This window comes from Rhinatrema bivittatum, chromosome 7 (genome assembly GCF_901001135.1).
Source record: "Rhinatrema bivittatum chromosome 7, aRhiBiv1.1, whole genome shotgun sequence".
NCBI classification, from domain to species: Eukaryota; Metazoa; Chordata; class Amphibia; order Gymnophiona; family Rhinatrematidae; genus Rhinatrema; species Rhinatrema bivittatum.
In genome coordinates, this window is record NC_042621.1 from 103,938,622 (window position 1) to 103,964,765 (window position 26,144).

At 45.1% G+C, this 26,144-nt stretch overlaps 1 protein-coding gene across 1 annotated transcript in view; it reads right to left on the reverse strand.

Annotated features, from left to right (window-relative positions):
- Positions 1-26,144, reverse strand: part of CTCF (CCCTC-binding factor) — a 380,312-nt gene that overhangs the window by 282,392 nt on the left and 71,776 nt on the right. The window contains 2 exon segments of the mRNA XM_029608851.1: positions 2-62; positions 8,318-8,416. Coding sequence (XP_029464711.1) covers positions 2-53 — 52 coding nt within the window. The 5' untranslated portion in view covers positions 54-62; positions 8,318-8,416.

Here is a 26,144-nt window from a genome sequence, read left to right on the forward strand (position 1 = left end):
TTCATAAAAGTTTCTGACTCCTCTACGATGGTTTCTATCGTGTCGTCTTCCATTTTGACCACCTGGAATAAGAAAAACAACAACATGATCTTAAGATAGCATTCTATTATAGGATTATCAACAATTTTTGAGCAGTTAGCATGATGGGGGCCAAGGATTACTTAAAACTGGAGGAGATCTGGTTGAAGTCCTCCCTTGCACTTTTGTTACAGTACCACACACAGCCCCTGATAGAAGAAAAGTTAAGTATAATTTTAAGGTGACTCTGGTTAACAACCCAAGGAATAACATGCTCTAACTTATGCATTTTTCTCTATTAGACCAACATGGCAAACTACAATCTCTTAAGGAGCTACAGTGACACACATAACAGTGCAACAAAATTGTCCTCGTATATAAATCAGGAGAACAAACTCTAAATAAAGCAAAACTGCTTTCTGTATTAGGTGTTTTGATGACAATAGTGAAACAAGCCTCAAAGCCACCCATCTCCTCTTGAGGCAGAACTCTCTCTGTTTTTCCCTTCTACATTTAGAGGCTGCTTTTCATCAGAGAAACTGAGGATCATTTTGTAATTATCTAAGCAAAAATACAAGTATGTATCACCAGGTTAACCATGCCATTATTCATAAACAGAATAGAGACTCAGCACAGAATACAAAATCACATTCTAAAGCCTGCTGCAAATTAATTGTGCAGTTGCCAATTGGGACAAAATTAAGCGTCCATGTCCCAAAATAAAAAGTAAATACAGGCACATAACAGAACATAAAAGGAAAAGATGGGAAAAGTCCCAGGGACAAGGTATAGCAAATGTTGCTTACCTGATGTAACAGGTGTTCTCACAGGACAGCAGGATGTTAGTCCTCACAAATGGGTGACATCGAGGATGGAGCCCACCACGGAAAACTTCTGTCAAAGTTTAAACAGAACTTTGACTGGCCCCTACTGGGCATGCCCAGCAAGGCACTGACCTTGCAGCCAGCAGGGGTCTCCCTTCAGTCTGATTTTCAAGCTACAGGCAGTGCCTAGAAATTAAAAATAAAACGAACCAACACTGCGGGGAGGCAGGCGGGTTTCGTGAGGACTAACATCCTGCTGTCCTGTGAGAACACCTGTTACATCAGGTAAGCAACATTTGCTTTCTCACAGGACAAGCAGGATGGTTGTCCTCACAAATGGGTGAGTACCGAGCTGAGGATGTCCCGACTTGCACCAAATGTACCCAACGGTGTGCAGCAGGCACAACAACTGAGGAGAAATTTGGGAAAGGGCATCCGCACCCTACCGGGTAGGTGGAAGGGGTGTTGGTACATCAGGTTGGAAAAAGGTTACGCAAGACAGACTGGCCGAAGATGGAGTCCTGTCTTCCAGCCTGTCCAAACAATAGTGGGCTGCAAAGGTATGGAGAGAACTCCAGGTTGCAGCTTTGCAGATGTCAGGAAGCGGCACCGATCGAAGGTGTGCCACTGACGTCGCCATGGCCCTCACAGAGTGTGCTTTAAACACGGTCTTGAAAAGGAATGCCAGCTTGCTCATAGCAAAAAGAAATGCAGTCCGCCAACCAGGAAGAAAGAGCCTGCTTACCCCACAGGTTGTCCTAACTTGTTAGGATGGAAAGAGACGAATAATTGAGTGCTCTTCCTGTGAGAAACTGTACGGTCTAGGTAAAAAGCTAGAGCCCGTTTACAGTCTAGGGTATGCAGGGTCTGCTCTCCAGAGTTGGAGTGGGGCCTGGGAAAAAAGATAGGTAGTACGATAGATTGATTGATATGAAACTCCGAAACTACCTTAGGTAAAAATTTAGGGTGAGTGCGGAGTACCGCCCGGTCCTGCAGGAGCTTAGTGTAAGGCGGATAGGTAACTAGGGCCTGTAATTCACTAACCCTGCGAGCTGAAGTAACAGCCAAAAGGAATAACACTTTCCAAGTGAGATATTTCAAGTCACAGGAGTGCAGAGGTTCGAAAGGAGGTTTCATTAGACGACCAAGAACCAGGTTAAGGTCCCAGGATGGGGCCGGAGGACGCAAGGGTGGCTTTAGATGGAGTAAGCCCTTAAGAAAGCGTGTTACTAGGGGTTGTACTGAAATAGGATTACCCCCAATACCCTTATGGAAGGCGGCTACCGCACTGACATGCATTCTGATAGAAGAGGTTTTAAGACCTGATTCAGAGAGATGCCATAAATAGTCCAAGAATTTGGAGATTGGACAGGAAAGGGGATCAAGGGACTGAGAAGTGCACCATGATGTGTACCTTTTCCATTTGTACGAGTAAGACTTTCTTGTGGAAGGCTTTCGTGAAGCTATCAGGACCCGAGAAACGGAATCTGAAAGGTTAAATGGTTGAAGGACTAACCTTTCAACATCCATGCCGTCAGGGACAAGGCTTGGAGGTTGGGATGGAGGAGGCATCCGTCGTTTTGAGTGAGCAGATGCGGGTCCTGTCCCAGAGGAATGTGCCTGCGGATGGAGAGATCCTGGAGTATTGGAAACCATACTTGGCGTGGCCAGTAAGGTGCTATCAGGATCATGGTTCCTCCGTCCTGGCGTAGCTTCACGAGAGTCTTTGACACAAGAGGAGTGGAGGGAATGCATAGAGCAGACCGGTTGTCCACTTGAGGGAGAATGCATCTCTCGGCCGAGAGTGCTGGCTCCGAATGAGAGAGCAGTAATCGTCCACTTTGTGGTTCTGAGGGGACGCAAAGAGGTCTATGCGGGGAGAACCCCACTTGTGAAACAGAGAGGTCGCTACCAGAGGATCGAGTGACCACTCGTGTGGTTGGAAGACACGGCTCAGCTGGTCTGCCAATACATGTCTACTCCCGGCAGGTAAGTGGCCCTGAGGTACATGGAGTGGGAGAGGGCTTCCGCCCAGATCTGCGCAGCTTCCTGACACAGAAGGAAGGAGCCGGTGCCTCCCTGCTGTTTATGTACCACATGGCCACTTGGTTGTCCGTCTGGATTAAGATTATCTGATGAAATAGATGATCTTTGAAAGTTCGGAGCGCATAGCGGATTGCTCGAAGTTCCAGGAAATTGATCTGGTGTTCGGCTTCCTCTTTGGACCATAACCCTTGGGTTTGAAAGTCGTCCACATGGGCTCCCCAACCGATGTGAGAAGCGTCGGTGGTTAGGATTACTTGCGGATCCGGTGGAAGAAAAGGTAAGCCCTGAAGGAGGTTGACCTGAGTCGTCCACCAGGTTAAGGATAGGCGCAGGGCTTGCGTGACTGTGACTATGGAGGACAGAGGCTGAAAAGCTTGAATCCATTGGTGTCGTAGAGTCCATTGTGTTACTCTCATGGCTAGTCGGGTCATGGGAGGGACTTGAACAGAGGATGCCATGTGTCCTAGGAGAATGAGGAAACTGGCGAGCCGTGGCAGTGTTCTGAGACTGGAGCTGGCGAGCCAGGGATATTAGGGTGTGGACCCTCTGAAGAGGAAGGTAAAGCCTTTGCCTGTAAGGTGTCCAAGTCTGCCCCAATGAAGGATAAGGTTTGAGATGGGACTAAGCAAGATTTCTCGTAATTGACAAGAAACCCTAAGGAAAGGAGTGTTTGAATTGTCAATTTTAGGGAGGATTGAGCTATCTGTTGGGTGGAGGCCCTGATTAGCCAATCGTCCAGGTAGGGGTAGACGTGGACACCTTCCTTCCTTAGGAATGCTGCTACCACTACGAGACATTTGGTAAAGACTCGTGGGGCAGAAGCCAGACCGAAAGGTAGGACACGGTATTGATAATGGTCGTGGCCTACTAGAAACCGCAGATATTTGCGATGGGATTGTGTGATCGCAATGTGGGTATAAGCGTCCTTGAGGTCGAGAGAGCACAGCCAATCCCCTCTTTGTAGCAGAGGGAGCAGCGCGCCTAGGGTTACCATTTTGAACTTCTCTTTTTGAAGGTATTTGTTGAGGGCTCGAAGGTCCAAAATGGGACGTAGTCCCCCTGATTTCTTTGGTATTAGGAAGTATCTGGAATAGAATCCCTTGCCTCGTTGAGAGGGAGGAACGGGTTCTATAGCATTTGATTGCAGAAGAAGAGATACTTCCTGTTGTAATTGAGCCAAATGGGTGGATAGACTCCACGCTTGAAGAGGCGGGGAGTCTGCCGGAAGAGTTATGAAGTTGAGGTGGTAACCCTGTGCGATAATTGTTAGCACCCACTGATCTGAGGTGATCTGCAACCAAGGTTGTAGAAAATGGTACAGTCGACCTCCTACAGGGATGTCCGGAAGAGGGGTTTGGCATGTGTTCCCTACAGGGGAGTCAAAGGCCAGCCGCAGGCCCAGGAGGAGGGGCTACAGTAGGCCTTTGTTTCCTAGGCTGACGCGGCTGAGGCCTAGTAGAGGATCGAGCTGGACGAGGCCTGGCCGATGGAGGGTAGTAACGGCGTGGCCGAAAGAACGACTTCTTAGAGTCCTTCTTAAGTGGTTGTTTGGGAGGAAACGTCAGACGGAACAGAAGAAAGTTGTTTTAACGTCTCATGGTGATCTTTTAATTCAGCTACAATTTGCTGAATTTGTTCTCCAAACAAATTGTCCCCTAAGCAGGGTAAATCAGCTAAACGATCCTGGACCTCTGGCGAAGGTTGGATGACTTTAACCAAGCCCAACGTCTGGCCGAGATGGCAGTAGCTGAAACCTTTGTGGAGGCATCGAAGATGTCATAAGCCGTTCTGATCTCGTTCTTTCCCCGCTTCAAACCCTTTGTTAAGAAGGGCCTGAAGCTGTGGCTGGTATTGGTCAGGTAATGTGTCAGCAAAATCTTGCATCTGTTTAAGGATGGCTCTGTTATATTGCGTCATGTAGAGTTGATATGAGGCTATGCGAGAAATCAGCATAGCTCCATGGTACACTTTCCGTCCCACACTGTCCAGGAATTTATTGTCCTTGACAGGCGGAGTGGAGGAGTGTGGCTTCAGACGCTTGGCCTTTCTTTGTGCGGACTCAACCACAACAGAGCGATGATCCAGTTGAGGCTTTTGAAAGCCTGGTGCTGACTGGACGAGGTATGTGGAGTCAGCCTTCTTGTTAACTGGTGATACAGATGAAGGAGATTCCCAGTTTTTCTTTAAGAGATCGAGAAACACCTGGTGAATGGGGATGGAAGCGATGATTTTGGAGCGTCCAAAAATTGAAGCAGTTCCATCATCTGGTGTCTGTCATCGGTCTCAGATTGCAGCTGAAAAGGTACAATTTCGGACATCTCCTTTACAAAATTAATAAAGGAGAGATCCTCTGGAGGAGATCTTTTTCTAACTCTCTGTAGGAGAAGGTGGTGATGGTAAATCTGTGTCAGAAGATGTATCATCACCCCAGGTATCATAGGGATCACTTGGGGTTGAAGCCCCGATGGACCTGGTTGAGGATCCGAAGGCATCGAAGGAAACCTTGGAGGAACCGGTGGTACAATCGGCACTGGGAACGGCATCGAGGGTTTCGGTGCTGCCGATGGAGTCGGTGCCGGTCTTGGAATCGATGGAGCCGAAGGATAAATCGGTGGAGATATACGAGGAAGGCACCGATGGGACCACCCCGGAAGGGGGGAATCAGAACGGTTGTTTCTCCCCGCCGATGAAAATCCAGTCGGAGACGATGGCGCTGTCGGGTGGCTACTGGAATCATCGATGGAAGGGCATGTACAAGTGCTTCCATACATTGTAGTAGCGGTGCCAGCGCTTCCACCAAAGGTTCGGTGGTCGGTTCCTTCCTCGGTGGCAGAGTCGGTGCCGGGGTCGATGCCGGTGGTGGTGCCGGAATCGGTGCCGGAGACGGTGCCAATGGAGGTTGGAATCTTTGCATCGCTTTCCTCGATGGCCTCCTGGACCAGCCGGTCCAGTTCAGCCCGGAGACCAGGGGTAACATACCCCGCTCGACGGGAGAGGGAGGCTGAGGCAGAGCCGGAGGGACCACCGTAACCGGTGGGATCACGGCTCCCACACCCCGAGAGGGTGAGGGTTTCCTCGATGCCTGCGAACGAGAGGTGGACGGTGCCAAGTCTGATCGAGGCCTCTTAGTCGGTGGTTCGGCTGTTCAGAGGTCGATGACTGTGGATCCTCGACAGGCCGAGACTTGTGCCGTCGATGGCGATGCTTGTCCTTCCGGTATCCTCGCCCATCCGGGGAGGGGACAGGAGTCGACGGCCGAGAAGTCATCGATGGTGGCCGGTCACCGGAGGGTTGACGATGGTGGTGCAATTTCGACGGTGCCGGTTCCGATGACGTCGATGCTATCGATGGCGTTGGGGTGGGTGCATGGAAGAGGAGCCCCATCTTCTCCATCCTGGCCTTGCGACCCTTAGGTGTCATTAGGGCACATTTGGTGCAAGTCAGGACATCATGCTCACTACCCAAACACAAAACACAAACCCTATGGGGGTCTGTGATTGACATAGTCCGGGTACAATCCGGACATCGACGGAACCCCCGTCGCCATGGCTTAAGGCCAAATTTAGTCGCGGGCTCGGTAAGTGCCAACAGGCCTCGAGGGCCAAATTCGACGGTAGTCGAGGAAAAAAAGGCAAAAAACTTACCGGTTTCCGCGAAGGTGACAAAAATTTGTCGAAGGGAGACCCCTGAGGGGCAAATTTTCTTCGGAAAGAAAAGTACCGAATTCCTGTCAGGAACGTGGTAAGGGAGCTCCTTTCACCGCGTGGCAACTGCTGCGCGGAAAAAAGAAGACTGAAGGGAGACCCCTGCTGGCTGCAGGGTCAGTGCCTTGCTGGGCATGCCCAGTAGGGGCCAGTCAAAGTTCTGTTTAAACTTTGACAGAAGTTTTCCGTGGTGGGCTCCATCCTCGATGTCACCCATTTGTGAGGACAACCATCCTGCTTGTCCTGTGAGAAAAACCTTATGTAGCTTTTCAATTTTATATTTATAGTCCGCTTTTCAGGAATTCAAAGCAGATTACATTCAGGTACAGTAGGTATTTCTCTATCCCCAGAGGGCTTACAATCTTAAAGGTGAATTTTAAAAGGCGGGCGTGCATCAAAATCAGAAGACGTATGTGCATCTAGCATATGTACATCCACCTGATTTTATAAGCCACTCACATGCGTGTTCAAGTACCAATGCGTGAATCTCTCACATTGGAGAAAAAAAAAGAGTCAGAATATGGCCGGAGATTAAAGGTTTTGGGGCAGGGCCAAGACATAATGGGGCAGATTTTCAAAGGCTACGCGCATAACCCGAGAAAATCTGCCCCTGTGCGCGCCGAGACTATTTTGCATAGCCTCGGCGGCGTGCGCAAGCCCCGGCACGTGCGTATGGCCCGGGGCTCCGAAAAAGGGGCGTTCCAGGGGTAGGACAGAGGCCTCCGGAACAGCCTCCGTGCCGGGAGATGGTGTGCTGGCTGCCGGCCGGCAGGTGTAACTTCAACAATAACAGTAGGGGGGGTGGGAAGGGGGGAGGGGGCAGAAGGAACGGAGGAAGCCTATGCGGCTCAGCACGCGCAAGTTGCACAATTGTGCACCCACTTGCATGCGTCGGCCCTGGATTTTATAACATGTGCGCAATCGCGCGCGCATGTTATAAATTCGGGCGTAGATTTGTTCGCGCCAGGTTTGAAGATCTGCCCCAATGCGTGCAAGTAGCTACGCGCTTGGGCATACACCCAGGTATATTTCAGCTCAAATTTACTTCTGCTATAGAGAAAATGCAAGTCTTTATAAAACTATTTCCAGGCATCTATGAAGTGTTTTAGGGGTCTGGTTTAACTGGGGGTAGTGCAGGGCTAAAGAAACCAGGGGACTTTGGAGGACCTAATTCTAGAACGGTCGAACTGTTGACCAGTTCATCCACCTTACTTGCAAATCCCAAAGCAGACTTATGCTGCTATATGTGTTCCAGGGCTATTTTATAACATGCACATAGGATATAAAATTGCCACGTATCTTGGCACGCACCCATACACACATGCATATGTGCACCTGCATGCCTGTTTAAAAGTCACCATATCCCTGTTCATACCTGAACGGTGAAGTGACTTACTCAAAGTCATAAGGTTTCAATTCAATACAATGATTTTCAGTAGTAACTAAACAGCATGCATTGGGCATTACTGCTCTGTAGTTGCATTACTATAGTGCTGTGTAGGTGGCAAACTGAAGTATGAAGAGTTCTAGCAAGCTCTCATTTCTCAATGGTCAAGGAATTTCCTAAATGTATTTCATTTAATGAAGGAATTGTATTATCTAGGATAGTAAGACTCAAATTGAATATATAATTATTGTCTAAAGAACTTTGCTCAATGTTTTTACTTTTAGATCCCCACTGTTTTGTGCAATGTTTATGCACCAAATAATGATTATTCCTTTTACCTCAGCCTTTTAAGGAAAATGCCACTTTATGAACCTAGGGTAATGTTCTTAGGAGGAGACTGTGTGCTTGATTCTGAGTTAGGCAAATCCTGTTATAGCCTAAAGAGAAAAAAAACAAAACATGAATATCGAGAAAGGTATCCTTTTTCTAAATGAACATCTGCAGATAGTGGATGCATGGAGGATACTGCATCCCTTTAAAAAGGATTATGTCCACATTTATTTGATTTACATTCCACTTTTCAACACTTTAAAACTGATTACATTCAAGGTACTTCCCTATCCTCAGAGGGCTTCCAATCTAATATTTCTAGAACCTATTCCATGTTTTTCATAATCGATTACTTGTTAGTACCTAATGCTTTTTCTAGTGTCAGCTGCATATATACAGGTGATCCAAATTTTGGATCATGCCCCAATTTGGATAATATTGTAATGGAGGCATTTGCAAAGTTGAAGATTTCCATTGGCTAGCTTACGATATGGTTTTCCAGGAGTATGTTAGGAATAAATGGATTTCATATTTAGAACATAACCAAGCATGTATAGACCATGCTGTTTTATTTTGGGGAAATGGCTAAAGTGTGGTAAGAGGAAAGGTTATAGCTTAGATTATAAAAGAGAAGAAAAAAAAAAAAAAAAAAGATCGATGCTACTCTTAAGATTGGAGAAAAAATTTGAGAAGATTAAATACAATCTGACATCTAAGAAATCCATGAAATACATATAGTAACTCAGGTCACAATTAATTAGTTGCTACATCAGAGAGCCCAAAAAAAAAAACCCAGTCACAAAACCCCACAACCTTCCCCTCGCCCCCCCACACTCTATAAATTCAAAACCTTCCCATTTGGGGGGAAATTGAGTAAATTGTTGGCAAATCTGACAAAGACAAATACTGGCTCTAAGTTCATAGTTGCTTTGAGGAATGAGAAGGGAATTATATTAAATAGTAACTAAGTGATCCTTATAGAATTGGAAACGTTTGTAAGGATTTGCACACTTCCCAAGGATGTATCTTGAATAAGCCCAGAGATACTTTAGTTAAGAGTCATCTGCAGAGGTTTTCTTCAGAGCACCTGAATAGGCTCAACATCATTCTAACTAGACAGGAGATTGGGACAGGCATCCAGAAGGCAAGATTACCGTATTTTTCGCTCCATAAGACGCACCTAGGATTCAAAGCAGGAAAAAAAAAAAAAAATATGGTGTGCTAAACCTTCTCTGTTCCCGGGCATCTGTGCATCTTATGGAGCAAATTAGGGTAGGGCATAAAACTTTTTTTTTTGTCCCCATTCCCCATCCCAACCCTTTAAATTTAATTAACTACAACCCCCCCACCCTCCTGACTGCCCCCCGCAGACTTGCCAAAAGTCCCTGGGTCCAGAGCAATCTGTATCCTTCCTCCGTAAAAACCTAATTAAAGGCTGAAACGAAAGTAAAAAATGTGGGGACAACAGCAACCTTGGCACATATCTCTGGCTAGACCAAATTCTCTAGATTGTTCACAATTTGCCAGGACAGCTGACTTGAGCTTAGCATACAATAACTGAATAATTTTTATAAATACTCTCCAGGACAAAAAACAAGTAGTTGCATTCTACTTGACAGAAAGCTTTTTCCATGTTGAAAAGCTCCTTGTGACCTTGGGCAAGTCACTTTTGCATTGGTATAAATTTAGATTGTAAGGCCTCTGGGGAAAGCAAATGTTGCTTACCTGTAACAGGTCTTCTCACAGGACAACAGTATGTTAGTCCTCACATATGGGTGACATCATAGGATGGAGCCCATTCACAGAACACTTCTGTCAAAGTTTCCAGAACTTTGACTGGCCCCTACTGGGCATGCTCAGCATGGCACCAACCCTGCAGCCAGCAGGGGTCCCCCTTCAGTCGTTAAAAAGCTACAGATAGTGCCTAAAATAAAATAAGAAAACGTTACGAACCCAACACTGCGGGGCAGCGGACGGGTTTCGTGAGGACTAACATCCTTCTGTCCTGAAAGAACACCTGTTAAAGGTAGGCAACATTTGCTTTCTCACAGGACAAGCAGTATGGTAGTCCTCACATATGGGTGAGTACCGAGCTGAGGATGTCTGAGCATGCACCAATTGTACCCAACGGCGTGCAACAGGCACAACCACTGAGGTGGAATTTGGTAGAGGGCATCCTGAACCCCACCGGGCAGGCGGAAGGGTGTCGGTACGTCACGTTGAAAACAGGTTACACAGGACAGACTGGCCGAAGATGGAATCTTGTCTTCCGGCTTTGTCCAAGCAATAGGTGGGCTGTGAAAGTATGGAGGGTATTCCAGGTGGCAGCCCTGCAAATATCAGGAAGTGGCACCAATCGTAGGTGTGCTACTGAAGTCACCATGGTCCTCAAAGTGTGCTTTAACACGGTCTTGAAAAGGAATGCCTGCTTGCTGATAGCAAAAAGATATGCAGTCCGCTAACCAGGAGGAGAGAGTCTGCTTACCCACAGGTTGCCCTAATTTGTTGGGGTGGAACAAGACAAATAACTGAGTGCTCGTCCTGTGGGCAACTGTACAGTCTAGATAAAAAGCTAAAGCCCGTTTGCAGTCAAGGGCATGCAGAGCCTGTTCCCCTGGATTGGAATGGGGCCTGGGAAAGAAGGTAGGTAGTATGATGGATTGATTAATGTGAAACACTGAAACTACCTTAGGTAAAAATTTAGGGTGAGTGCGGAGGACCGCCCGGTCCTGCAGGAATTTAGTGTAAGGCGGATAGGTAACTAAGGCCTATAACTCACTAACCCTGCGAGCTAAAGTGATAGCCAAAAGGAAAATCACTTTCCATGTAAGATGTTTTAGGTCACAGGAATGAAGAGGCTCGAATGGTGGTTTCATGAGCCGACCGAGAACAAGATTAAGGTCCCAAGAAGGGGCCGGAGGACATAAAGGCGGGCTTGATGTGGAGCAAGCCCTTCAAAAAGCGTGTTACGAGGGGTTGTACCAAAATAGGGACATCCGACACCTTTATGGAAGGCGCCACCGCACTGACATGCATTCTGATGGACGATGTCTTGAGACCCGACTGACAAATGCCAGAGATAGTCCAAAAACTTTGGGATTGGACAGGAAAAGGGATCAAGGGACTGAGAGGTGCACGATGTGTAACCTTTCCATTTATAGGAGTAAGATTTTCTCGTGGAAGGTTCCATGAAGCAATCAAGACACGTGAAACTGGATCTGAAAGGTTAAGTGGCTGAAGAATTAACCTTTCAACATCCATGCTGTCAGAGACAAGGCCTGAAGATTGGGATGGTGCAGGCACCTGTCGTTCTGAGTTATCAGGAGCGGGTTCTTTCCCAAGGGAATGTGCCTGCGGATGGAGAGATCGTGGAGTATGGGAAACCACACTTGGCGTGGCCAGTGAGGTGCTATCAGGATCATGGTTCCCTTGTCCTGACGTAGCTTCACTAGGGTCTTCGAGAGAAGAGGAAGTGGAGGGAATGCATAGAGTAGACCAGTTGCCCACGAGAGGGAGAATGCATCTCTGGGCTGAGAGCCTTTGCTGCGAATGAGGGAGCAGTAGTTGTCCACTTTGTAGGTCTGAGGGGAAGCAGAGAGATCCGTCTGAGGATATCCCTATTGTTGGAAGATTGTTGGAAGATTGAGGCCGCTACCGAGGGGTTGAGAGACCACTCGTGCGGTTGGAAGATTCAACTTAGCTTGTCTGCCAGTACATTGTCTACTCCCGGCAAGTAGGTGGCCTTGAGGTACATTGAGTGGGAGAGAGCTTCCTGAAACAGAAGGAAGGAGCCTGTGCCTCCCTATTTGTTGATGTACCACATGGCCACCTGGTTGTCCATCTGAATCAGTATGACCTGATTTGATAGGCGATCCTGAAAAGCCCTGAGAGCATATCGCATTGCTCGAAGCTCCAGGAAATTTATTTGGTGTTTGGCTTCCTCTGGAGACCAAGACCCTTGTGTCTGCAAATCATCCACGTGGGCTCCCCACCCGAAGTTGGAAGCATCGGTGGTGAGAATGACTTGAGCATCTGGTAATTGAAAGGGCAGTCCCCGGAGGAGATTGAACTGATCTTACCACCAGGCCAGAGACAGACGGAGTGGGTTGGTGATGTGGACAATGGTCGACAGGGGCTGAACAGCTTTAATCCATTGTGACCTCAGAGTCCAATGCATGAGTCTCATGGCCAGACGGGCCATTGGAATAACATGGACTGAGGACGCCATGTGTCCCAGAAGGACAAGGAATTTGTGAGCTGTTGCTGTTTGCTGAGACTGCAACTGGTAAGCTAGAGAGACTAGTGTCAGCGCTCATTGTCGAGGTAGGAAAGCTTTTGCCTGCAAGGTGTCCAAGTCTGCCCTAATGAATGACAAGGTGTGAGATAGGACTAAAAAGGTTTTTTCGTAATTGACAAGAAATCCTAGAGAAATCAGAGTGTGTAGAGTGAAATCGAGGGACGACCGAGCAGCTTGCTGGGTTGGAGCCCTGATTAACCAGTCGTCTAGATAGGGGTAGACATGAACAACTTCTTTCCTGAGGAAAGCTGCGACAACCACGAAATATTTGGTAAATACTCGTGGTGCAGTCGCTAGGCCGAACGGGAGCACTCTGTATTGATAGTGCTTGGGGCCTACTAAAAACCTCAGGTACTTGCGCTGAGATGGAGTTATTGCAATGTGTGTGTACGCGTCCTGGAGGTCCAGAGAGCAGAGCCAGTCTCCTCTTGTAGAAGAGGTAGAAGCGATCCCAAGGTTACCATCTTGAACTTTCCCCCGCTGGAGGTACTTGTTGAGAGCACGTAGGTCCAGAATTGGATGTACTCCTCCCGATTTTTTGGGGATCAGAAAGTACCGGGAATAGAACCCTAGATCTTGCTGCGAATACGGAACGGGTTCTATTGCTCTTGACTGGAGAAGGAGGGAGACCTCTTGACCCAGAAGAATGGAGTTTTCGGAAGTTCTCCACATCTGTAGAGGTGGGGAGTCCGGTGGCAGGGCGAGAAAGTTCAGGTGGTAACCCTAAGCAATGATTGCCAGTACCCATTGGTCGGTTGTGACGGACTGCCACATGTTGTGAAAGAGGGCACAGTCGACCTCCCACTGTTATGCTTGGCAGAGGAATCCGCCTGCTGCTCTCCAAGCAGAAGTCAAAAACCGAAGCAGGTCCTGGCTGGGGAGCTGCTTGTGGCTTTTGCTTTCGGGTTTGGCGAGGTTGAGGCTTTTGATAAGGTCTCGTAGTACGGGACCTTGCTGGTGGTGGATAGGCCCTTCCTTGGACGGTAGAACGACTTCTTAGAGTCCTTCCTGAAGGGCTGTCTTAAAGAGAAGTCTGAAGGCATTGAGGAGAGCTCTTTAAAGGGTCTCATGACAGTCTTTTAATTCAGCCACCATTCGTTGGATCTGTTCACCAAACAGATTGTCTCCTACACATGGTAGGATAGACAGCCGGTCTTGTACATCTGGACGAAGGTCAGAAGATTTGAGCCAGGCCCACTGTCTTGCCGAAATGGCAGCTGCAGACACTCTGGTAGAGGTGTCAAATATATCATAAGATGTTCGAATCTCATGTTTTCCCGCCTCAAATCCTTTGTTGACAAGGGTTTGTAGCTGGTCTTGGAATTGTTCAGAGAGAGACTCAGAAAGGTCCTGTATCTGCTTGAAGTTGACCTTATTATATTGGGTCATATAAAGCTGGTAAGCAGCAATTCGGGAGATGAGCATGGCCCCTTGGAACACTCTTCGGCCAATGCTGTCTAGGAACTTTTGTTCCTTAGCAGGTGGGATAGATGAGTGAGGTTTCGACCTTTTTGCCCTCTTTTGAGCCGACTCTACCACAACTGAGTGGTAGTCGAGCTGGGATTTTTGAAAACCTGGGGGCTGATTGCACTAAGTAAGTAGTGTCAGCCTTTCTGTGCACTGGAGCAATTGATCCAGGATTTTCCCAGTTCTTTTTGAGGAGATCCAGAAGAACTTTGTGAATGGGTATAGAGGTAATCACCTTGGGTGCATCCAGGAATTGGAGTAATTCCATCATCTGGTGCCTGTCATCCTGTTCCATCTGAAGTTGAAAGGGAACCAACTCAGACATTTCCTTCACAAAATTTATGAAAGAGAGGTCCTCTGGAGGAGAACGCTTCCTACTTTCAGTGGGAGAAGGAGGTGAAGGTAAGTCATCGGTGTCTGTTGAAGTATCATCACCCCAAGTGTCATAAGGGTCAGCAGACTGACCTGTAGGACGAGAAGGAGGTTGGATACCTGAAGGCCCCGGGCGAGGCTCCGTGAAAATCGAAGGAATCCCCGGGGGCACCGATCATGGCATGGAAGGCATCGGCGCCGATGGACGTATTGGCACCGATGGATGAATAGGTGGCGAGGGACGAATTGGCATAGATGGCTGAGGCAAAACTCCTGATGGAGGAATGCGAAACGGTGTTTCTCCTCCTGATGAAGCTGTCAACGGGGAGGGCACTGGAGCCATCGGAGACCCGGGATCCATCGGTGGAAGGGCGGCCATCAGCGCCTCCATCCTGGATAGCAGCGGTGCCAACGCTGCGGGAATCAGGTCGATGACTGGTTCCACAGCCGGGGCCAGTGTCTGTGCCGGAGGAACCTGGAGATGTTACATCGCCTTGTCGATGGCCTCCTGAACAAGCCGGTCCAGTTCTTCTCGGAGACCTGAAGCAAGCAGCCCCGGCTCCAGAACAGAAGAGGGAGGCAGAGGCACAGTCGGAGGGACCACCTTTACAGGCAGAATCTCGACTCCCAAACCCCAAACTGGTGAGGGTGGCCTCGATGACCCAGTCACAGGAAGGGTCAGTGCCTTTCCTGGATGGGGGCTTCTTCAACGGTGGCAAGGTCGATGATTTCGCTCCCTCGACGGTCCGAGTCTTACAATGTCGATGGTGATTTTTTCCCTGCGATCCCCTCGATCTTGAGGGGGAGTAGAGGGTGTCGACGGCCATGACGACAATCGATGGTGGTCGGTCACCGGTCGATGCTGGCGCTAAGTCGACAGTGCCGGTTCCGAAGATGTTGATGCGATGGATGGTGTCTGGGTCTGAGCACGGAAGAGGAGTTCCATTTTCTCCATTCTGGCCTTGCGACCCTTAGGTGTCATAAGGGCACATTTAGTGCAAGTCAGGATATCATGCTCATCGCCTAAACACATTTCACAGACTCCATGGGGGTCTGTGATAGACATGGTGCGAGTTCAGTCTGGGCACCGACGAAACCAGACGCCATGGCCATAGAAAAAATTGAGCCGTGGTCCGGTCGACGGCCAGTAGGCCGCAAGGGCCAAACTAGACTGTAATTGATGGAAAATGGTCAAAACTTACCGGAGTACCACGGCTAGAGAAAAGTTAGAGGAGGGACCCCTGTGGGGCAATTTAACTGTAGATAATTCTGTGAGGAAAATTCCTGTCAGGAATCTCTTCAGAACTCCTAAACCGCGAGGCTACTGCTGCACGGAAAAAAGAAGACTGAAGGGGGACCCCCTGCTGGCTGCAGGGTTAGTGCCATGCTGGGCATGCCTAGTAGGGGCCAGTCAAAGTTCTGGAAACTTTGACAGAGGTTTTCCGTGATTGGGCTCCATCCTGATGATGTCACCCATATGTGAGGACTACCATCCTGCTTGTCCTGTGAGAATAGAAAGACTAGGGGGCACTCCATGAAGTTAGTATGTGCACATTTAAAACTAATTGGAGAAAGTTCTTTTTCACTCAACGCACAATTAAACTCTGGAATTTGTTGCCAGAGGATGTGGTTAGTGCAGTTAGTATGGCTGTGTTTAAAAAAGGATTAAGTTCTTGGACGAGAAGTCCATTACCTGCTCTTAATTAAGTTGACTTAGATAATAACCACCACTATTACTAGCAATGGTAACATGGAATAGACTTAGTTTTGGTACTTGCCAGGTTCTTATGGCCTGGATTGGCTACTGTTGGAAACAGGATGCTGGGCTTGATGGACCCTTGGTCTGACCCAGTATGGCATGTTCTTATGTTCTTACCAAAATAATGGAGAATTAAAAGATTGGCAAGGCCTCTTCAGGCAAACATTTGCAGGTACTTTTCGCACCTATCCTGAGTGGACAATAACGACAAATAACGACAGGATACTATGGTCATTATATGAAGGCAACTGTGGTCTGTCAACCAAACAGATTCATAATAAGGTGTCAGGAAGTGAGAAAATCTCTAAAGAGTAGCAAATCACCTGGATCGGATGGTATGCATCCTAGGGTTCTGAAGAAACTCAAAAATGAAATTTCTGATCTATTAGTTAAAATTTGTAACCTATCATTAAAATCATCCATTGTACCTGAAGACTGGAGGGTGGCCAATGTAACCCCAATATTTAAAGGCGGCTCCAGGGGCGATCCAGGTAACTATAGACCAGTGAGCCTGACTTCAGTGCCGGGAAAGATAGTGGAAACTATTCTCAAGATCAAAATCGTAGAGCATATAGAAAGCCATGATTTAATGGGACACAGTCAACATGGATTTACCCAAGGGAAGTCTTGCCTAACAAATCTGCTTCATTTTTTTGAAGGGCTTAATAAACATGTGGATAAAGATGAACTGGTAGATGTAGTGTATTTGGATTTCAGAAGGCGTTTGACAAAGTCCCTCATGAGAGGCTTCTACGAAAACTAAAAAGTCATGGGATAGGAGGAGATGTCCTTTCGTGGATTACAAACTGGTTAAAAGACAGGAAACAGAGAGTAGAATTAAATGGTCAATTTTCTCAGTGGAAAAGGGTAAACAGTGGAGTGCCTCAGGACTTGGACCGGTGCTTTTCTATATATATATATATATATATATATATATATATATATATATATATATATATGAATGATCTGGAAAGGAATACGACGAGTGAGGTTATCAAATTTGCGGATGATACAAAATTATTCAGAGTAGTTAAATCACAAACAGACTGTGATACATTACAGGAGGACCTTGCAAGACTGGAAGATTGGGCATCCAAATGGCAGATGAAATTTAATGTGGACAAGTGCAAGGTGTTGCATATAGGGAAAAATAACCCTTGCTGTAGTTAAACGATGTTAGGTTCCATATTAGGAGCTACCACCCAGGAAAAAGATCTAAGCATCATAGTGGATAACACTTTAAAATCGTCGGGTCAGTGTGCTGCAGCAGTCAAAAAAGCAAATAGAATGTTAGGAATTATTAGGAAGGGAATGGGTAATAGAATGGAAAATGTCATAATGCCTCTGTATCGCTCCATGGTGAGACCGCACCTTGAATACTGTCTACAATTCTGGTCGCCGCATCTCAAAAAAGATATAGTTGCGATGGAGAAGGTAGAGAGAAGGACAACCAAAATGATAAAGGGGATGGAACAGCTCCCCTATGAGGAAAGGCTGAAGAGGTTAGGGCTGTTCAGCTTGGAGAAGAGACGGCTGAGGGGGGAATATGATAGAGGTCTTTAAGATCATGAGAGGTCTTGAACGAGTAGATGTGACTTATTTACACTTTCGAATAATAGGACTAGGGGGCATTCCATGAAGTTAGCAAGTAGCACATTTAAGACTAATCAGAGAAAATTCTTTTTCACTCAACGCACAATAAAGCTCTGGAATTTGTTGCCAGAAGAGGTGGTTAGTGCAGTTAGTGTAGCTGAATTCAAAAAAGGTTTGGATAAGTTCTTGGAGGAAAAGTCCATTAATGGCTATTAATCAATTATACTTAGGGAATAGCCACTGCTATTAATTGCATCAGTAGCATGGGTTCTTTTTAGTGTTTGGGTAATTGCCAGGTTCTTGTGGCCTGGTTTTGGCCTCTGTTGGAAATAGGATGCTGGGCTTGATGGACCCTTGGGTCTGACCCAGCATGGCAATTTCTTATGTTCTTATCTATATGCAGGTCGCTTTTGGAAGGAAAATGTGTCCACAGACAATAATACTAAAAGGATGAATGGTAAATAAAATCCAGACTTTGGTTATTTAAAGTTTCACAATTATTTTCCTGGTTCAGTATGCATTAAGCAATTTAATATGAGTAAAAATTAATGGAGTATACAAAATTAATGGAGTATACAAAAACCAAAAAAAAACCCTGCTGGTTTTCTTCACTATTCCTTCTAATTCATTGCCCTGTGCTCCACTAATATCTGGGCTCTCTGTGCAGTAGAACTGCTGTATTTTATACCTTTCTCTAGGTCTGTTATTATATAATAATTGTAATCGTTCCTTGCAAACTGTTTGTTTTTAAGATCCAGTATACCTGCATTTCTATTATTGTATAGCTGTTCTTTAATAATCTGGTTAATATTGGCACAGAAGTGCTGAGAGATCCTTTAATAGCTAAGAACTGGAAGGTTCCTAAGGTGTCCAGTTAAAGCCAGATTGGGTGTGGCATAGAAACTAAATAGTGAACTGGCTGGGGCATTGCAGACTGCTTGAGGCAGCCCCAGAGAGGATTCTTCTGTTTCCTGTGCAGATAAAGCCGTCTTAAATTGGAATTACTATATAGTAGAGAATCTGTGCATAATAGATCTTTGTGTTTCTAATATTCCTCTACTAGTGCTTTGAATCTTAGCCTCTGAACTCTGTGGTAATAGGAAAGTCTCTCAATTCCCTTCTTTCAAGCGCTCTGACTTAATTTCTGTGGTGCTCTTCGGGGGGGAAAAAACAAAAAAAAAACCCCTGCTGGTTTTCTTTCACTATTCCTTCTAATTCATTGCTCTGTGCTCCACTAATATCTGGGCTCTCTGTGCAGAACTGCTGTGTTTTATACCTTTCTCTAGGTCTGTTATATAATAATTGTAATTGTTCCTTGCAAACTGTTTTTAAGATCCAGTATACCTGCATTTCTATTATTGTATAGCTGTTCTTTAATAATCTGGTTAATATTGGCACAGAAGTGCTGAGGGATCATTTAATAGCTAAAGGACTATTAAAATTCCAGAAAGTGTCCTGCTCTATCCAGCTTGTCCCAGGTTAAAAACTGTTTGATTCACTCCCACCCCTGGGGTTAGATTTCTAATATAGACTGACTAAATTAGCATTAGCAACAAGATAAATTAGTAAATTAACAGCTAAGGAAATACCAATCCAAAAATTTACCAATATGAGAACTATCCAATGCAACTGTTGTAGAGCCTTTATTCTGAGGGAAAGCAACTGGAGACTTGGAGCTTGCCCGATCTGTGCACAGCTCTCTTCTTTGAAAACGGAGCTGACTGAGGTTAAAGCTCAATTAGCTTCAATTAAAAGAATTACACCCACATTGCATTACTCAGAAAATAATTCCCCAACACCAAAGAATAACCAGGAGTCAAGAAAAAGAAATACAGTAGACTCAGGTAGGATAACACATGTGTCCCACAGTCACCCATTCTTGACAGATGGGAAGTTAACAAGTATACCCCCCCACTCAATCAGGTGATCAAGTAAATCATTAAAAACCAGGATCACGGTGGGCTCTGGTAGAATTAGACCTGTAACAAGGAGACACACACAGTATCAAATGCAACAAGAACATAAAGCCCTCCCTATATTAATAACTGAAGAAGTTCTAGAGAAAAACATTGACGTGTTACCAGAAAAGAGAAAATACCAATGCATGCAGAATTTCAAGATCCATAACCAAAAGAAAAGCTAATTGAGATGGATAACTCTGGCATCAATGGCACAACTGCAAAAGGAAAGAGTGAAGTGAATAACAAATCTCAACTAAAGTCTCATAAGGAGTACAGGAAAAGCAATAACCTTAAGGAGAGTACCTGGAAAGCTATGACTACAAATGCTCATAGTTTGGGAAATAAAATCCCAGATCTGCAGGCCCTAATGACGGAGGCAGAACTGGACATTGTTGCTATCACAGAGACATGGTTCTCAGAATCTCATGATTGGGATACAACAATACCAGGCTATAACTTGTTAAGGAAGGACAGAGTGGATAGAAAAGGGGGAGGGGTGTGGCTCTTTATGTCAGAAATAATATCCAAGCATCTGAGCTGCAAGGAAGTTGGGGCAAGGAAGAAGCATTATGGGTCGACCTAAAAAAAGATGATGGAGCATCCATTTATATTGGAGTGGTTTACAGGCCTCCAAACCAAAAGGAAGAGCTGGACAGAGATCTGGTTGAAGACATCCATAAGATAGGTAAGAAGGGGAAGTGGTGATCGTTGGTGACTTTAATATGCCAGATGTAGACTGGAAAATCCCATCTGCAGAATCTAAAAACAGTAGAGCAATAGTGGATGCCATGCAAGTATCTTTGTTCAAACAAATGGTATTGCAACCCACGAGAGAAGGAACTATACTCGACTTAGTGCTCAATAATGGAGATAACGTCTCTGATGTCAAGGTGGGCGCCCACCTCAGCACCAGTGATCATCATACGGTATGGTTTAATATCACTAAAAGAATATGAAAAAGAAGCACAAAGACCAGAGTTTTACAGTTCAAAAACACAGACTTTGAGGAAATGGGGAAGTACCTAGAGGAAGAACTAAATGGATGGGAAAATGAGAGAGATGTGGATCAGCAGTGGACCAATCTAAAAGAGAGCACTCGCCAAGGCAACTGCTCTATATGTTAGAAATGTAAAGAAAAGCAAAAGAAAAATGAAACCTATCTGGTTCTCAAAGGAGGTGGCTGACAAAATTAAAGCTAAAAGAACAGCATTCAAGAAATATAAAAGATCCCAAAGGGAAGAGCACAAAGAAGAATATTTGATTCAACTGAGGGAGACGAAGAAATTAATCAAGTTGGCAAAAAGTCAAGCGGAAGATAGGATTGCCAAGGAGATAAATATGGTGACAAAACATTTTTCAGATACATCAGCGAAAAGAGAAAAGTCCAAAGTGGTATAGTGAAATTGAAAGGTAGAAATGATCAATTGTGGAGAGAGACGAAGAAATGGCAGAAATAGTAAACGAATACTTCAGCTCTGTGTTCACTAAAGAAGACCCTGGAGAAGGACCATCTCTACACAACAAGAAACTGGAGGGAAGTGGAACAGATGAAAATCCTTTTACAGTAGATAGTGTATGGGAAGAGCTAAAGAATCTGAAAGTGGACAAAGCCATGGGGCCTGATGGGATTCATCCAAGGATACTGAGGGAGCTCAGAGATGTGCTGGCGGGGATCGCTGTGCGACCTGTTCAATAGATCCCTAGAAACGGGAGTGGTGCCGAGTGATTGGAGAAGAGCGGTGGTGGTCCCGCTTCACAAGAGTGGGAACAGAGAGGAGGCTGGTAACTACAGACTGGTTAGCCTCACTTCAATGGTGGGAAAAGTAATGGAGTCTCTGCTGAAAGAGAGAATAGTGAACTATCTACAGTCCGGAGAATTGATGGACAGAGGCAGCATGGATTCACCAGAGGAAGATCCTGTCAGACAAATCTGATTGACTTTTTGACTGGGTAACCAAGGAATTGGATCGAGGAAGAGCGCTCGATGTCATCTACTTGGATTTCAGCAAAGCTTTTGATACGGTTCCGCACAGGAGACTGGTGAATAAAACGAGAAGCTTAGGAGTGAGTGCCGAGGTGGTGACCTGGATTGAAAACTGGTTGACGGACAGAAGACAATGCGTGATGGTAATTGAACTTTCTCTGAAGAGAGCAGTTTAAAAGTGGTGTACCGCAAGGATCTGTGTTGGGGACCGGTCCTGTTCAATATCTTTGTGTGCGACATTGCGGACGGGATAGAAGGTAAGGTTTGTCTTTTTGCGGATGACACTAAGATCTGCAACAGAGTGGACACGCCGGAAGGAGTGGAGAGAATGAGACGGGATTTAAGGAAACTGGAAGAGTGGTCGAAGATATGGCAGCTGAGATTCAATGCCAAGAAGTGCAAAGTCATGCATATGAGGAGTGGAAATCCGAATGAACTGTATTCGATGTGGGTGGGGGGGGGGGGGGGGGGGGGGGGGGGGGGGGGGGGGAAGGCTGATGTGCACGGAGCAGGAGAGAGACCTTGGGGTGATAGTGTCTAATGATATGAAGTCTGGCGAAACAATGCCGACAAGGCGATAGCAAAAGCCAGAAGAATGCTGGGATGCATAGAGAGAGGAATATCGAGTAAGAAAAGGGAAGTGATTATCCCCTTGTACAGGTCCTTGGTGACGCCTCACCTGGAGTACTGTGTTCAGTTCTGGAGACCGTATCTACAAAGAGACAAGGACAAGATGGAAGCGGTAACAGAGAAGGGCGACCAGGAAGGTGGAGGGTCTTCATAGGATGACATACGAGGAGAGATTTAAGAATCTAAATATGTACTCCCTGGAGGAAGGAGGAGCAGGGGTGATATGATTCAGACTTTCAGATACTTGAAAAACTTTAATGATCCAAAGACAACGACAAACCTTTTCCGTCAGAAAAAAATCAGCAGAACCAGAGGTCACGAGCTGAGGCTCCAGGGAGGAAGACTAAGAACCAATGTCAGGAAGTATTTCTTCACGGAAAGGGTGGTGGATGCCTGGAATGCCCTTCCGGAGGAAGTGGTGAAGTCGAAAGCTGTGAACGACTTCAAAGGGGCGTGGGATAAATACTGTGGATCCATCAAGTCTAGAGGGCGTGAATAAAGTGGAGGCAGCAAAACACTGCACGGAGCGGCAGTTGCCACAGCGGCATTCAAACACTGCACGGAGCGGCAGTAGCCACAGAGGCATTCACGGAGCGGGATGCCAGTGGCCAGTAGTTGGTGTTCCACCTTCACGGAGCAGAAGGATGGAGGGCTGCTATCTCCAAAAAAATAAATAAATAAATCAAACAAAAAAATAAAAACAGGGGTGGGTAAGAGTATGGGGCAAGGGGGTGGCCTGCTTGTTACAGCGGTTGCTATCCCTAATTGAGCTGGATGTCACTTGGATGCAGATACGGAGCTGCTCTCTAAATTGGTGGTAGGGTGGAGGGGAATTAGGGCTGGAGGGTACTGGAAGCCAATAGTAACAGGTGGGAGAGAGAAAAAGGGAAAAAAATGGATAAAGTGCGTAGCTTGCTGGGCAGACTTGATGGGCCATTTGGTCTTCTTTTGCCATCATTTCTATGTTTCTATGTAAAATGCAAGGATGCTAACCTGACAATCCTTTGAGACTCATCTACAAGAAATGATAATTAAATATTTAAAATTTAAAATCGAACTATGTAGCTTAGGAACAGGATATAGTATTTGCTCTTTTAAAAGGAGATCTGCGGGAGGCGAGGAGGGTGATTTCCTGATAGAAAAGGTAACAAAGTGTTGCGATTTATTTACCTGGATACCCTACCTGAAGATATTTTGCTTCGTTGGAATATAAGAACTGTGCTTCCGGGGATAGATGTTGCTCTGCCTCGACGGTGAATAGCCAATTAGATCCTGAAACGTCAGGAGGAGGGGCCGGTAAGGAATAATAAAATACTGTCCTATCGGCGCGCAGCTGCCGACGGCGCGCTGCCAAAGGCGCGCGCGGCTCTGACCGGCTCCGACCGGATTTACATGGAGTCCATGGATGTTTGATTCTGGATATGGCAATACCTTTAAAACAGTCTCAAGGTTAAGGTAATAAGAAATTTACTTGATATATTGCTTGAAGGAAACTAAAAGGAAAAAAAAATCCTTCTTGAAAATTCCCCTCTGCCTCTCAACCAAGAGTTAGTTTATCTAAACAAGTAAGTTTACTATTATCTTGTGGTAACTTTATTGTCCAAGTTCCTAAAGATAAAATACTTCTATGCCTCATACGAAGAGAAAGGCTAAGTTGCGGCCAATCTCTAGTACCCCTATAATGGAACAAGGACAAAAAACAGTTGTGGATTGGTTAAATTCTCCACAAAATATCCCTGGTGCAGGGGCCGCTGTGGGGTCGGATTTAGGGCAAAATCAACCGCCACTGGCCGACGACATCTCATTAAGCCCGGGGGCGCCTGAAACGCCTACACCACCTGGTAGAGAAGGGATATTATCCCTCAGCCTACCGGATACCCCGCAAAGAAACTCTGGGAGTGTGGAAGAGAACGGTGAAAACATAGAAAAAGAACAAGGGATGCTGTCTGTAAAGAGTGATCCTCTTAATCAAGAAGAAAAAAAGACCTCCTAATATAACCTTGGATACTTTATGGACATTTATGTCTAAATTGGATAATACGATTAAAAATATAACTAAAGTTACGAATGAGATAAACACAGCAGTTAAGAGCAATGCAGAGATGACACTTAACCAACAAAAACAAACTAAAGAAATTGTTAATAGATTATCATTGGTTGAAAAAATTCAAGTAAATCAGATAGAGAGAGAAAATGAGATTCAAAGAAAAATAAAGAATATTGAAAACTATTCAAGAAATTTGAATTTACGCATCATTAACTTTCCAATTATCAGTAAAATGAACCCTTTGGATTTATTCAGGTCTTATATAATACAAGTGTTACAGATTCCTGATCAATGTATGCCAACAATAGTAAGAGCTTTTTATATAAACACCTTGAATGAAAAGAAAGAACAAGAGCACAATGGAAAACAAACTAAAGAATTAGCGGATCAAAAAAAGGATGAAATTTCGCTTGAGTTATCTGATTTACTTGAAAAATCCCAAAGTGAATTAACTTTTGAAAAAAAGGGGTAATTTGCTAGTCACTCTGGCTTTTATCTCTGACAAAGATAAAATATTTAGATTTTTCTTTCGAAACGGAACGAAGACATTTTATGGCTATAAAATCTGGATATATCCAGATCTGGTAAAAACTACCCAACTTAGGAGAAAGAAGTTTCTTACTTTAAGACAATTGGTAATAGATAAGGGTGGTCAGTTTTTTACTACGATATCCCTGTAAATGTGTGATAAATTTAAATCAACATAAATATCAATTTACCGACCCTGAACAACTCAGAGTACTTTTAGGGGTAGATAAACAGGCATTAGTAGAGAGAAGCTGGAGAATTATTTAACTTACTTTTACTTTTGTTTATATTGCAATTGCAAATAAGATAGCCCTATAGCAGATAACTTTCTCTTTTTACTTTAAAGAATACGGAAAGTGTAATATTAAACTGGTAAAGTTTGTACTAATAATTGTTAAATAATTTGAAATTTCTGTAATTGCAATATTGCAAGTGGATACTTGTATAATATGGAAAATGGATAAATAAAGAATTAAAAAAAAAATAATAAATAAAAGGAGATCTGCATTACTTCTTACCAAGAAGATCTACAGCTACCACAGAAAGGAAGGATATCAAAGGTTAGTGGACAGAAGAACATGCCATGCTGGACCAGACCAAGGGTCCATCAAGCCCAGCATCCTGTTTCCAACAGTAGCCAATCCAGGCCATAAGAACCTGGCAAGTACCCAAAAACTAAGCCTATCCCATGCTACTGTTGCTAATAATAGCAGTGGCTATTCTCTAAGTCAACTTAATTAATAGCAGGTAATGGACTTCTCCCTCCAAGAACATATCCAATCCTTTTTTAAACACAGCTATACTAACTGCACTAACCACATCCTCTGGCAACAAATTGCAGAGTTAATTGTGCCTTGAGTGAAAAAGAACTTTCTCCGATTAGTTTTAAATGTGCCACATTTATTTATTTATTTTTTTAATTCTTTTACTATACTGATACTCAAGACGCGGTCTTATTGTACCGGTTTACAATAGAACAGGGGGAAATCAATTAACAACTATATAGAAGGTAAAAAGTTACATCAAACAGGGAGCGAAAAACATGGGAGCTGGAGGACAGGAAAGATTTTTTTAAAAACGATAACAACTGAAGAGTGGTAAAATAGTCAGTGAAAAAACAATGAAACAATAGAAAGCGATACATAATCAGCTAGGATTGAGCTCGGCTGTAGGTTTATCTTAGGCAATTATTCATAT